General features: G+C 45.4%; 2 protein-coding genes across 2 annotated transcripts; both read right to left on the reverse strand.

Annotated features, from left to right (window-relative positions):
* Nucleotides 1-1,859: 1,859 nt before the first annotated feature.
* LOC100383090 (Vacuolar-sorting receptor 1) lies at nucleotides 1,860-5,425 on the reverse strand. Its single transcript, NM_001175761.1, has 12 exons — nucleotides 4,891-5,425; nucleotides 4,053-4,739; nucleotides 3,862-3,950; nucleotides 3,680-3,749; nucleotides 3,517-3,600; nucleotides 3,333-3,409; nucleotides 3,148-3,229; nucleotides 2,964-3,046; nucleotides 2,816-2,882; nucleotides 2,592-2,723; nucleotides 2,387-2,493; nucleotides 1,860-2,289 (listed from the first exon to the last, which is right to left on the reverse strand). Exons 1-12 carry the CDS (start codon nucleotides 5,198-5,200, stop codon nucleotides 2,176-2,178), a joined length of 1,902 nt encoding a protein of 633 aa, NP_001169232.1. The 5' UTR covers nucleotides 5,201-5,425; the 3' UTR covers nucleotides 1,860-2,175.
* A 5,516-nt stretch (nucleotides 5,426-10,941) lies between these two features.
* LOC118473007 (ubiquinol-cytochrome c reductase complex 6.7 kDa protein) lies at nucleotides 10,942-12,916 on the reverse strand. The gene is made up of 2 exons (XM_035961198.1): nucleotides 12,586-12,916; nucleotides 10,942-11,306 (listed from the first exon to the last, which is right to left on the reverse strand). Exons 1-2 carry the CDS (start codon nucleotides 12,715-12,717, stop codon nucleotides 11,253-11,255), a joined length of 186 nt encoding a protein of 61 aa, XP_035817091.1. The 5' UTR covers nucleotides 12,718-12,916; the 3' UTR covers nucleotides 10,942-11,252.
* Nucleotides 12,917-13,237: the final 321 nt, after the last annotated feature.

Here is a 13,237-nt window from a genome sequence, read left to right on the forward strand (position 1 = left end):
TTGCCCTTGTGTCGTTGAGAAGAAGTATCCCTGCCCCGTCGTGGACACCTTGTCTCTGCCTAATCTCAACCGAGGGAATATTTCCATCAACGTGGACATCAGTACTCCAGTCTCAACTCTCAAGAATGGTTGGTTGGGCCCAGCCCAGGTCCGCCACTATCGGCCCAGAATGGCCTTTCCCTGCGACTCTGCCAATGGTTTTTTTTTCTTCTCATTTTTTACAGTTTTATAGATATATATACTATTTCTAAATATAATATAATACATTCAAAAAAACTAAGTCATGCTAATCGTTCTAGCGTGGCTAAATTAAACTCTCACGGTTAGCCTGCCAATTAGGGCTGCACAAAATCTTAGCTTGACGGACCGACTCAGGCCTGTCAATTCAGGTAAATGGACTTTTACCTCAGAGTTATCATCATTGGCCTCGAGGTTACACGTCTCGACGCTAATATATTAGTCGTGCTCACAGTCATAAGCGACTCAAACACTACACATGAGCCCCCACCATAAGTAAGCTCATGCACATTATTTCCTATATGTGTTGTGCGATGATCGTATTAGAGCTCACCCTTTCTATAACAACACCAGGTGAAGAGCAGGTATCATCAGAGGAGGACTACTACAATGAGTTCTACGAGATCTAGGCGTCGTCTCCCAGTCAACTATGGTGTCATGGAGATAGATATCTTAGCTCGATTTATTTACTATCAGTTATTTTATAAGACATTCTCATTATGTAATAAAGTTATGACATCCGTCTCTATACAATAAGTCATTGTATGTGTGGATCTTGTTTCTGCCGCACATATGAGATGCATCCAGATTTGCCCTTAAATTTAGATGTGACACCGTACATCCGGTGTGTCCATCAAACGACATTAGAAAGGATCAAGGGCATATTTCGCTATGTTGAAAGAAGCAAGGACCTAGGCTTACTTTATAGGGAAAACCAAGAGTTGAACTTGATTGGCTATGCATATGTAGGATACTTGTTTGATCTGTATTCATGCAAGTCATAAATTGGGTATATATATTTTTATGGTGGAACTACTATATCATGGAAGTCGTTCAAATAGACTTTGGTCTCAACTTCGACAAACCAATCTGAAATTATTACACTATATGAAGCATCACATGAATGTGCATGGCTACCAACAATGATCAACGATATCCAATTATCGTGTGGATTAATTATTGAGCAAACTCCAACTATCATTTATGAAGATAGTGCACCTTGTGTTGCACAAGTACGAATGGGATATGTAAAGAGCAACCCTACAAAACATATAAAGCCCAAGTTCTTTTATGCATAAGGACTTCATAAGATCAGTGAAATCAAAATCTTGCATAGTAAGTCATGTGATAATCTTGTCAATTTGTTCACAAAATTCTTTCAGTATCATCCTTTGAACCGAGGATTAGTAATAATGAGACTTCGATAGTTGCAGGTCTCTGGGGGGAAAACTTTCACATACTCTTAAATAAACCTTAAACGTGAAGTTTAAGTACCTAAGAGGATCTTGAAGTTCACTTGAAGCTTAGGTGAATTATACTCCTTTTCCCTTATGTGAGTTTTCATGAAACTTTCACTTTCACACTTGGGATTTTTAACGAGGTAATTCGTGCAACACAATGAACATGAGCAACATACCCTTCCTCCAATTTATTTCCACTAGATTTTCATAGAGTTTTCGGGCATTGCATCTCGCACTCATAGAGCCAAGGGGAGTATTAAGAAACCATGTAGCCTAAGAAGGCCATGTGACCCATATAACAGAAACACTAGCTTTTGTCTATAAATTAGAGGTCCCTATATGTGTGCTGCATTTGAGTGAAGCAACTAACAGAAATAAAGAAACATATTCCTCTCATCCTCTGTACTTTTATTCAGGGCAGCACAGCAACAGACGCGCGCTTCAGCGTTGGGTCTCAACAGGAATATTTACAGAACACTCGACGATTACTTTTACGCACGGCACAGCACGACTGCGAGCTCTAAACCTGACAAACGGGCTCTAAACTGCGGAGAGAGATCCTAATCTGCTCCGTGAAACTGTGAATTTTCAGCATCCATATTCTGCGCACCAAGGGAGGAAGATGCCGGTGCCGCCGACTTCTCTTCTCTGCCGACGATGCGATGGGATCCATGTCATGCAAACAAGCCTAGCCGTTTCAGACGTCTGCACGGTCGACGGGGACGAGGTGGTGTTGTTGGCTCGGCATGTCTTGGCTCTCCAGGGGCATGTACTGGGCCATGATCGCGCGGATCTCTGAATCCATGTAGCTCTGGGGGACAGTACAGTACATCTCTTCTTAACTTCAGTTAAAGGACGTGCAATCCATCTCTACCAAACAATACAAAACAAGAAACCATTTATATTACCCGTAGCCTGTATTTGTACACGGCGTACGCTCCTGCTCCGGCCAAGGCAAGGCCCAAGAAAACCACCCACAGGAAGCCCCAGCTCGGCGTCGAGCTGGAATGTTTGCCTGCATATGCACGCAGCAGCATGATGGGTCACATCACTACCTCTTCTTTGTAAATAGTTCGCCTGCACTGCAGCATCAAGGTTAGACAAACAACTCACTGATGCAAGTGTCATGCTCTCTGATGTACAGCGAGTTGCCGCCGCCGCAGCTGCACTCGTAGCTTCCCCACGTGTTCTCGCAAGCGCAGTCCTTGCACTGGCAGAAAAGCTTCTCCTTGCACTCATCCACATCTGCATAAGCCAATCAGCAGGACATTGCATTGCATTGCATCAATTATGTTAAGGTGTATAATTAATTATGCCAAAAGCTTTAACACCGGTACCTTCGCAGCTGTTGGCTCCGTCGCCCTTGAAACCTGCTGGGCACTTGCAGCCTTTAGCTTCTTGGTTCTGTACAGTTTCTAGAGTTAGTTTGTTGCTCCAAACAGCAGCCACAGGCGAAACTGAAAACTAGAAAAGAGGTTATCTTACTGAGCAGGCAGACACACTCTTCCCGTTCCTAGTCTCATTCCAGCAGCCCCCATTGTTGATCTGGCACCTACCAAGGCCAGAAGCTGCCAAAGGCAAACCCCCATTAGCATGATTGGTGAAAATCCAGATTCAAGCTCTTAGACCTTCTGACAAAAAAAAAAGATGGTACAGGTGAAAGTATTACCTTCACAGTGGTTGTACCCATCACCGATAAACTTCACACCATTCACAATAGGGCATTCGCAGACACGACCACGGAAGGTATCCTACAATATAAATCTCAGAAATATGGTACTCAGTCATGAACAATCATGAATAAAGTCACCCCCCTGGCCCCCTGCCCGATTTAAAAGAAAAGAAAAATTGCACCTTGCACGCAGAAACATTGGTAGCCTTGTCTAACCAGCAACCACCATTGTTCTCCAAACATTCATTTGTCTCGATATCTGGAAAATAGAGAAACCACCGCCCCAACACCACAGAGAAAAGGAATGCAGCATCAGAAGAAGTCCAGGTGCAAAGTTCTTGAACAAAAAGGGAGAATCTCACAAACCTTCGCGCAAACAGACATCAGGTTCAGTTGTCTCCTCAAACCCAGAGCATACTGCTTTTAACACAGATGTTTTTTCCAGTTTACCTGAAGGGAGGATTAATCTGATGGCATAGACGGTGTTGAGGCACAGAAGACTAACTGTACATGATGAGGTATGGCATACCTCTGTACTGTCTGTTGTTGACGACAAGAGTAGGCAGTATAGTTACATCGCCGCGAGAACCATGCCCAATCTAATTAAAGGATATATATATAGGAAGCATAAAGATCATCCAGCCAAAGAGCAAACTGAAAACACATGAAAGGAACCCATGACGACAGTTTATAATTAATGTTTTATCTTACCTGAGCGTCCTGCTCTGCCTTAAGGACTGGATTTTCTTTATCAGCTTCTGGATCTCCAACACACTTGTTGATTTTCTCGATGTCCAGTCCTGTAGAAACAGCAGAAGAGTACATTTTCAGCAAAGATATCTTCAATTTTTTTCCCCGTATATAATCAAGTCGCGTGGATGAAACTTTTCAATAGTACCTACCAAGTGAATTGATAACACCATTCGCACACTCACGCGTGTACTTCTTCTCCTTCATCGGGCACCTCACAGCGAAGTCGTGCACGTAGTCCCACCACATCCACGGCCTGCGAGTCCCATTGGCGACCCTGAACACGCAGATCTGGACCAGGTTCTGGAGCACGACATCCCTGCCGTCGTAACCGGTGCTGAAATCCTGCTCCGGGTCCGGCGCGCAGTACCTCCCGTGGTTGATGCACTGCGACCTGCACTGCTTGCTGAGGACGAAGGCTTCGGGGCAGTACCACGTGATGTAGTGCGGGGTGAACTGGGTGTACCCCCTCTTCTCGAGAGCCTGCGCGATGCCCCTGAAGCTCCTCACGAAGCTCATCTGCATGTCGCACTTGGCGCCGCACTCGTCGTTGCTGTTCGTCCAGAGCTCGTACTCCACGCGCTCGTCGGGGTGGGGCAGGGACTCCCTCCAGTCCAGGAGGACGTTCACCATGTCCCCGCTCTGCAGCGCTTTCCTCAGGTCCTCGCCGAATCTCTTGGTCACGAGCGCCGATGGGATCGTGATGTTCTCTATGTGCTCCGTGCCGCTGGATTCTGGGGAGTCCATCGTGATCAGAGGCTCCACTCTGTCGTCGGCCACAAGAACTGCTGCAGCTCCGGCGTTCTGTGCGTTCCATCCCTTGGTTGTGAAGTAGCAATCTGCACAGAGAATATTTTTATCTACAAAATAATAATGATCTCCTCATGCATGGTAATGGTAGATCGAATACAATCAAAGGAACCGTGCGTAAAAACAGAAGAAATTCAAGCTAATAGGGTAAGGCTGGTGGATCAGCATGTATAGATATACCTCCGCGATCGACGAGCAGGAAGACGGGCAGGCCGCCGGACCTGGGCTTGAAGGAGAGGCCGGAGTCGGCGAAGGGCCTGCAGGCTTTGGCGTCGGCCTTGGGGTAGACGACAACGCCGTGCATGGTGCCGCCGTACTGCGGCATGCCAAAGTTGCCGATGGCGCACTCGTAGACGCCCCGGAGCACGGCCGGGGACGTGACCCGCAGGCTGTTCTTCTCCACCACGAACCGCGCCGCCGCCCGGTGCGCCGCGATGAGCGCCACCAGCAGCAGCGGCAGAAGCAGCCGCCTGGCCGCCGTCGACGCCATGGACACGCGCGCGCGACAGGATCCGAAATCGTTCACGGCCGATCGACCTGCCAAGAAGTGGAGAAGTGGGACGGGTTCTTGGAGCTAGCCGAGGAAGGAGGGGGGTAGATCGAGCGAGGGGCAGGCACGGCTTGGGTGGCTTCAGGACAAGAAAAGGCGCGCGAGAGGAGAGGCATTTGCGGGCGGGGGCGCGGGAGCAACGACCAAGCGGGGCAACAGAGGGACCTGCGCCCCGTGCGGCCGTGTCCGGAGGGTTTGCTTTTGACTGGGCCGGCGGTCGGGACCGGGAGACGTGGCGCTTCCAACTTGCAAGGCTGGGCAGGCAGACCCGGCCGTGGACGCCGGCGAAGTGGCGACCGAGCGAGGCCAGCTTGCTTTGCGTGGAGGGTCAAGTCGACAGTTCGACGTCCACAACCGTCAGCGTCTAGCCCTCTTTGTGCTCGTGTCAGGCCGTTTGTACATCTCCTATTCCAAACTTCACAAGTGAACAGTACAATCTATAATAATTCAACATCATCTTAACAGTACACTTATACCACCTGCCATATATCGGCCACAGATTTATGTCCACAAGACGTGTCGGAGCTATAGAGGCCAACACTATTAGGGATGAAAACGGTTTCGAAATTTTTCGGTATTCCGAAAACCGATTTCGAAATTTTTCGGTCGGATTCATCGGTAACGGTATTTTTCGAAAACGGAATCGGTTTTCGGAATTTTCTATCGGAATCGGTATCGGAATCGGCGTGGTGTTTTACCGACCGTTTCCTTCGGTTACCGGTTTTTGTCGGAAATTACCGGATTTGTGTCTCGGAATTTTCCGGAATTGGGTCTCGGAATTTTTCGGAATTATGTCTCGGAATTTTTCGGAATTTTCCAGCATGTGATTTTTCGCATCGCCTAGACGTCTCTAGATAAGGATTACTTATTTTTGTATTTTTTGGACACCTTTAGATTTTTTTTGGATAGATGGTGTTGGAAGACAGTTGAGATTAACAATTTGGTCTTTTCCACACACTAGGTTTTAGGGTTTTTCTGTGAGGTTGTGAAAAACTCTTTATGTGAGGAAAAAATATTTCATAAGTAAGCATGCCATGTCAACTAGATCGAGTGGATATTGTGAATTGTGAACTTTGAGTCTATGAACTTGTGATCTTTATGAACTCGTTATACTGTGAACTTGTTATATTGTGAACTTGTGATCTTTATACACTTTTTATATTATAAATTTGTGATCCTTGTGAACTTTTTATATTGTGAACTTGTTATATCATGAATTGTGAACTTGTGGTCTTTGTGATCTTTTGTCAACTTTGTTGTATTATGAAGTTTGATATATTTACCGATTGTATTTTAAATTCCGACCGTTACCGGTGTATTTTCCGTACCAAACTTTTGTTACCGATGTTTCCGAAATACCGATATCATTTCCGTTTCCGGAGTTACCATTTTCGATTTTGTTTCCGATAAAAAATATGAAAACGGTAATGGTTTTAGTGTTTACCGACCGTTTTCATCCCTAAACACTATTGATTATCGTCTCGGCTCCCCTCCTCCTCGCAGAGTTTATATATAACCATGCAAAACACTATTTTACTGCTAGGTTATATATAACCATACAAAACAATATTTTGTTGTTAGAGAGTGAGTAGAGAGTCTTATAGCGCGATTGAAGCCCGAAAACACAACCCTAAAAGGGCAAAGAGATTACAAGCCTGAAAGGGCAAGGGAGAGGCATCCATGCCAAGCAAGCGCCTAGGTGGATTCAGAAGGTTTCAGTTTACAAGCCCACAAGCGGCGCATGGAGAGTTACAACAAGGGGCACTCCAGTTTGAAGATGTAGTTGTTGCGCCTCTTCCACAAGTGTCAACAGCAGAGCACAACGAAAGTGGGGAAGTTAGCAGGGAGGAGGCCGCATTGTTGAGGAAGGCGGTGTAGGTTGAAGCAGTTGAGGTATTCGCTGATCTGGATGCCCACGAAATGCCAGAAATTTCGAGCAGGGGAGCAGTGAGTAGAGAGCTTTTGTACGGAGGCGCCCGGTGGAATCAGCAGTGAAGCAATGACGTTCATCTGGGGAGGCATTGAGCTGAATCGCATCAAGAGTATTCTGGAGGGAGGCTAGCTCCGCAGCTGCGTGGGAGGGCAGGGCAACTGGCCATTCAAGGAAGCAGTCTGTCCCCTCTCAAGGAGATCGGCTACCGTGACAGAGTCGAACATGGCATGAGCAAAGATGGTGGGGTAGAGTGTGGAAAGGTCATCACTGATATGCCAGGCATCAAGCTAGAAGGCGGTGTTGCGGCCATCTAACACAACGCAAATCATGATGGCCCAATAGAGAGGGATCACCTTCCTGAGACTGTTCCAGTGATCCCCCTAGGGAGGCCCTATTAGGTTTGCCATGCAAGTGTGACCATGTACCCATGTTGCCCACAAGGAAGTCGTCGAAGTGTATACAGTATAAGGATAAGGCATTTGGCACCAGTCGCTTGAGCCGAGCAGCCTAGAGGAAGCTTCTTTGTTTCCTGTCGATTCTGATAATCGCCATGCAGAGGAGTCTCACAGCTTCCATCGGGTTCAGGAAATGGGTCTGCCATCCAACGATGTGTTTATCCGCTTTGTCAATGAAGGGCATGAAAGAGTAGAGACAGAGCTTGCAGTTTGAAAGAGGCAGACCCAAGTAGCTTTAGGGAAAACTTTCACGCCGACAACCAAAAGCAGAGACACAGTTAAGAGCCCGAATTTTTTGTATTTTAGCCCTTAAACAGAAGTAAAATTACGTTTAGAACTAAAAAAATTTTAAATGCAGTTTTGGACCCTTAGCTCGGCGCCATAGGCCGTGGCGCCGAGCTAACACAGCTCGGCGCCACAGCCTATGGCGCCGAGCTTCGTGACGTGGCAGTCCGCGTGGCACACCTAGCTCGGCGCCACAGATCTTGGCGCCGAGCTAGGAAACTTAACCGTAACCCCCTTTCCTCTTCGTTTGTTATCTGTTTCACGGAACCGACGCCCGCTGCCGCCGTTCCTTAGCCCGCCGTCGCGCCTACCTACCTCCGCCGCCGCCAGCGCTCGGCGAGAGCGCCCCGGTCGCCGCCCGCCGAGCTCGCCGATAGCCCCCGCCCGCCTTGCTCGCCGAGAGCTCGCCGCGGAGCTCCCTCGCCGCCGAGCTCACCGCGGAGCTCCCTCGCCGTCGAGCTCGCCGCGGAGCTCCCTCGCCGCCGCGCCACCTCCCCGGCCCGGCCACCGCCCCGGAGCGCCTGCGCCACCGACCCGGCCCGGCCACCGGCTGCCGCTAGGTATTTTTTTTTATTTTTTAGTTACTAAATTGTTAGCTATTTACTTAGTTCTTGTTAGCTATCTATTGTTAGCTATCTATTGTTAGGTATTTACTTAGTTAGTAAATTGTTAGCTATTGTTAGGTATTAGTTAGTAAATTGTTAGCTATTGTTAGGTATTTTTTTATTGTTTAGTAAATTGTTAGCTCTTGTTCGTGTTTATTAAAATAGTTAGCTAGTTTCTTGCTTAGCATATTGTTAGTGTTTAGTAAATTCTTAGTGTTTATATAGTTAGCATTTTGTTTAGCGCATTGATATTACATGTTTTCTGTGTTGACAACCATCGTGTTGTCGTTTATTCGCAGGTTCTATAAACATCACTTTACAGGGGAGGTGCTGCCAATTTTTTTTACTGACAATAGGTTTTTTTGTACGTAGGTGTTCGTCCGACTTGACCTTCTCCAGCGTTAGCTGGACTCGTACGCGTTCTCAGGTATACAATGTTTTCGTATATTATTTATAGATTATGTAATTTCGTTTGATGTGTTCATTTAATATTTACTATATAGTTATTAGTTAATATATATTTATTACTTAGTAAGTTAGTAGGCTTAAGTATATAGCCATTATTGAGTTAGTAATCCATTTTTGTAATAGATGGACAGCCTAGTAACACTATACCATGGAGGAAGGGTGGAGATAGATGCTTATGGGAGTGTTACTTTTGATGGTATGAAGATCGTGACCATGTTGTTCGTTGAAAGACCAACTTTTGACCAGCTTTTGGCTCGAGCTTGTGAGGAGATTAGTTGCGACATAAACGACCCTAGAATATCAATTCAGGGTTTGTTGTCCCATATTACATATGGAACAGTTGTCCGACGGTTGATCTCCATTACCTCAGAAGATGATTGGGTGATATATTTAAGAATTGTGAAGACGATGGTTCCACCATGTTTGGATGTGGTTGTTCAAAAGTTACCTGTTAGTCATTGCGGAGGTCCAGTCGGGTTGTCTCCACAAATGCCAAATGCATCTCGTATTGAAGCTCCTTTGGTAGAGCTTCATGAAGAAGTCGTTGTTGTGCCCGATGCTCAATCGGGTCCGCACGAGTATGAGATTTCTCGTCCTATTCCCGGCGTTTGTGGGGCTTCTAATGCGGTGGTACCCCCAAGAGATCCCATTGACCCAGGATCCAGTTCACGATCATGCAGGAAATTTTGAATCCAGGAAATTTTGACGAAGTTTGGAAATGGGATGAAATGAGCTGCTCTCGGCCAGCCGCGTGGGCGTTTTTATAGGAATTCTAGCTCGGCGCCAAGATCTGTGGCGCCGAGCTACGAGGCCGCGCCGCCGCCACGTCAGAGCCAGGTCAGCCCTAGACGCAACTAGCCGTTGCGGCCACGTCACAGCTCGGCGCCACGGCCTATGGCGCCGAGCTAAGGGTCCAAAACTGCATTTAAAAATTTTTTAGGTCTAAACGTGATTTTACTTCTGTTTAAGGGCTAAAATACAAAAAATTCGGGTTAAGAGCCAGGTGATCATCGAGGTGCATAAGGACCATGACACTTTTGGAGTAACTCATGTGAGGTCGTGGCAAGGCTGAATTGATCAAGGGTGTCCTGCATCTAGCAGCATTAACCCCCGCCTTTGAAAAGAACGAGAGTGACATCTAACTTTATTTTAATTTTTGTATTTAATAATTTAGAGACTAAAATAAAGTAAAATGGAGGGACTAAACATCCTTTACCATGCTGAATATAAAATCTTGACAGACGGTCCGAACATTGTTCAAAAGCATCCTTTACCATGCTGAATATACAATGGAACTCTCACGTATATGGTGGTGTGCATGTATGATTGTAAATAGAAAAAGTTCACAAGGATCAAATTACAACGGCCCGAACCATGCGCATAATTTGCGCACGTCAATTTCAAGAAAATCATGACAGGTTGCTATGATGCTATCTCATACAAAAGTAATGGAATCGTCTTACACCGATAGTGATTGAAAGCCAAGCAACACTACTCGACAAGATCTTATGAAGACGGTGACGGGAACATTAAAAAAAGCAACATAAACTCATAATCTAATTTTAATCAGCTATACCAGGTTTGGATATAGATATTGGAGCACATAATTGAGAATTGAAATCAACTTTCCTAAATTCTGTTATTTAGTTGCACGTGAAATTGAGATTTGAAATCAGCTCAATTCCCTGAAATTGGACTATAACTAGAATCCCCCTCTCCCGATACAAAGCCTCACCTCTCGGTATTGCGTAGAATTACCGCACAATTCAAAACTCCAATTCAGTGACGTCCAAACAATATAATTAGAATTACATCTTGTTTCAATACCATATCTGATTTGATTTGGTATTCAACCAAATTCAAATTTATCCTCTTCAATATCGACATCCAATCGGGGCCCTAGATATATTGGTGGATCAATTTATACGGACACAGTGACTGCAACAAATACAATAATCAGGCCACAGGTTTTAAACACATGCATCTTGGACCAATATTTTAGAAATGCCATCAAGACCATATAACACGGTTGAACCAAGCAGTTTCTCTGTGTGATGAAAAACAAGTCAAATGATCACACTCCCCTCGTGAATATTACATGCAAGAGGAATGCCTACATCTGAATAAAATCAAACAAGGAAAGACGAGGGGGTCTCATATTATTTGCTGAGTTATCATCAGGAATCATCCCGGACAAAAGTGGTGTACCAAAGTTGCAGATTTGCAGCATTTTTCTGCCTGGAGACTCATGCCTCTGGTTCAGGTTTCTGGAAGAAAGTCTTCTTAATCCAGTCAAATGGCTGCAAAAGAAGTCCAAAAGATGTTTCAGAATCTCAGGCCAAAGAGGTACTAAATCAGTAGGTTACACAGAAAAACAGGAAAAAAACCAGAATTGAGTGAAAGAAAATAGGATTTTTAACAAAAGAACACAAAACAACAGCAAGGGCACCACATTCTCTGTTAATAAAGAATCAAGTGATTCAGAAGAATGGATGAAATAGAGTAACCTCAAATGGTTACATAAGTTTCAGGCCTCAGCACATGTCTCTAGCCAAAAGGGTGACATGAATAGAGTTATTAGATCACTAAAAGGAGTAAACGACCTTAAGGCGCCACAGGAAAGTAGGAAACGATTCAGCTCCATTGCTACTGTCGTTACAAATTCAAATGACATAACCATAAGGCATGCATTATCAGGACTACAGATAACCTGCTGGTACAACCTAGGGATACACTTGTTTTCATTAAGAAATAAGAACACATCTTCTTATTTCTCCAGGTATAGTATACAAGTGCATAGCCCCCCAATAAGTTGCTCAAACAAGAGCATATAGGCACAAGATATATCACAGCACCAGCGAAAAATAATAGCTGCAGGTGAAAGCAAAATGATGCCACCACATGACCATATTGGTTAACTGCGAATTCATATTTACAATATTGATGTGTTGCGAATTTCAAGTGGCAGGAACCATCAGTGAGCATTATGTTAAATTTCTGCATAAGTGCCTAGTGGCTACTGGCTAGTGGTGACAGAAATTTGTGTATTTCGCTCAATTAGCATCTATATATCCTGGTCAAATATAGCTTGCATGATAATGATTAAGTATCAAGTAAGTATGTCTACTTCGACATTTGCCTTTCCTTATGTATTGTAACAATTTCCTGATTCCTGAGACACATTTGACATAGTAATTCAAATTGATAAATTTATAGATTGTCATCACGAAAACATGGGCTGTTCATCCCCCTTCATCCCCATCTTCGTTAGATCTAGATGGCAAGTTTGACTAGGACATAAGCATCTAGAATTCTAGATGTTTCCTCACACCCCAACAGAGAGCTAGCGTTGATCTCTAAGACCGATCCAACATTCGCAGATCCATAGGAACAACGAAGTTCACACGAAGAACACGGATCCAATCGCAAACAACACAACCCTAACACCGAAGCAGCAAACAAAATCCACAGATCAAACGACGGCTGGGCTTATGATCCTTCTACCCATGCAAGGCACGGTCCATACACAGGAAGGGCTAACGGCGGATACGAGATGCAAGCAGGCCGATGGATCCTGACCTGGACGAGGTAAAGGCCGGCGGTGCCGGCGAAGACTCCCCAGGAGGCAGCGGCCACGATGTCAGTGGACTGGGGACGGCTGCGGGGGGAGACGAAGCGGAAGAGGCCGGAGCTTGACGCCGGGAGTGCCATCGCCGCCGCCGCTAATCTCGGCTTTCTCTGTCTGACGCAGGTGAGGAAGGTCACCGGTGAGGAATATGAGCGGAATGTACGGATTGCTAAGTTTTGCGGGCGCAGCTAGGCCTATTGCTTAATTAAGCCCACGAGAACAACATGGGCCTGATTGGCAAAAATAGTCGAGGCCCATACCTTTGGACTGGAATTCGAACATGTAGGCATGTAGCATAAGCGTCTTGTTTATACTACTACGGAGAGAAGACTTTGTTCGCGAATCCGTATAAGATTTCATTATAAAATTTATCTGTAAATTTATGGACAAATCTGCTTGTATTTTTACTTTCTTTAGTGAGTCTAGATAGAAGTCGGAAGCTAAATTAAGCATCCTAGTTTCTGCTAGCAGTTACTCTAGATAGGTCATGGAAAAGACAATGTGGGCACTTCCAATCCAACGCATACAACATTTTATTTTATCGCAATCCTTGGCTTATTTTAAATTGGTTCATTTAAACAACAATGTCCCCACACAACTACC

This window comes from Zea mays, chromosome 7, assembly GCF_902167145.1.
Source record: "Zea mays cultivar B73 chromosome 7, Zm-B73-REFERENCE-NAM-5.0, whole genome shotgun sequence".
In the NCBI taxonomy this organism is placed as follows: Eukaryota; Viridiplantae; Streptophyta; class Magnoliopsida; order Poales; family Poaceae; genus Zea; species Zea mays.

Coding starts and splice junctions, on each gene's coding strand:
- LOC118473007 (XM_035961198.1), bottom strand. CDS start 12,717: ATGGCACTCCCGGCGTCAAGCTCCGGCCTCTTCCGCTTCGTCTCCCCC. Junction 11,307..12,585: donor CCGGCCTTTACCTCGTCCAG/GTCAGGATCCAT, acceptor CTTCTTTTGCAG/CCATTTGACTGGATTAAGAA.
- LOC100383090 (NM_001175761.1), bottom strand. CDS start 5,200: ATGGCGTCGACGGCGGCCAGGCGGCTGCTTCTGCCGCTGCTGCTGGTG. Junction 3,951..4,052: donor TGGTGTTATCAATTCACTTG/GTAGGTACTATT, acceptor CTGTTTCTACAG/GACTGGACATCGAGAAAATC. Junction 2,724..2,815: donor CGGAGCCAACAGCTGCGAAG/GTACCGGTGTTA, acceptor TGGCTTATGCAG/ATGTGGATGAGTGCAAGGAG.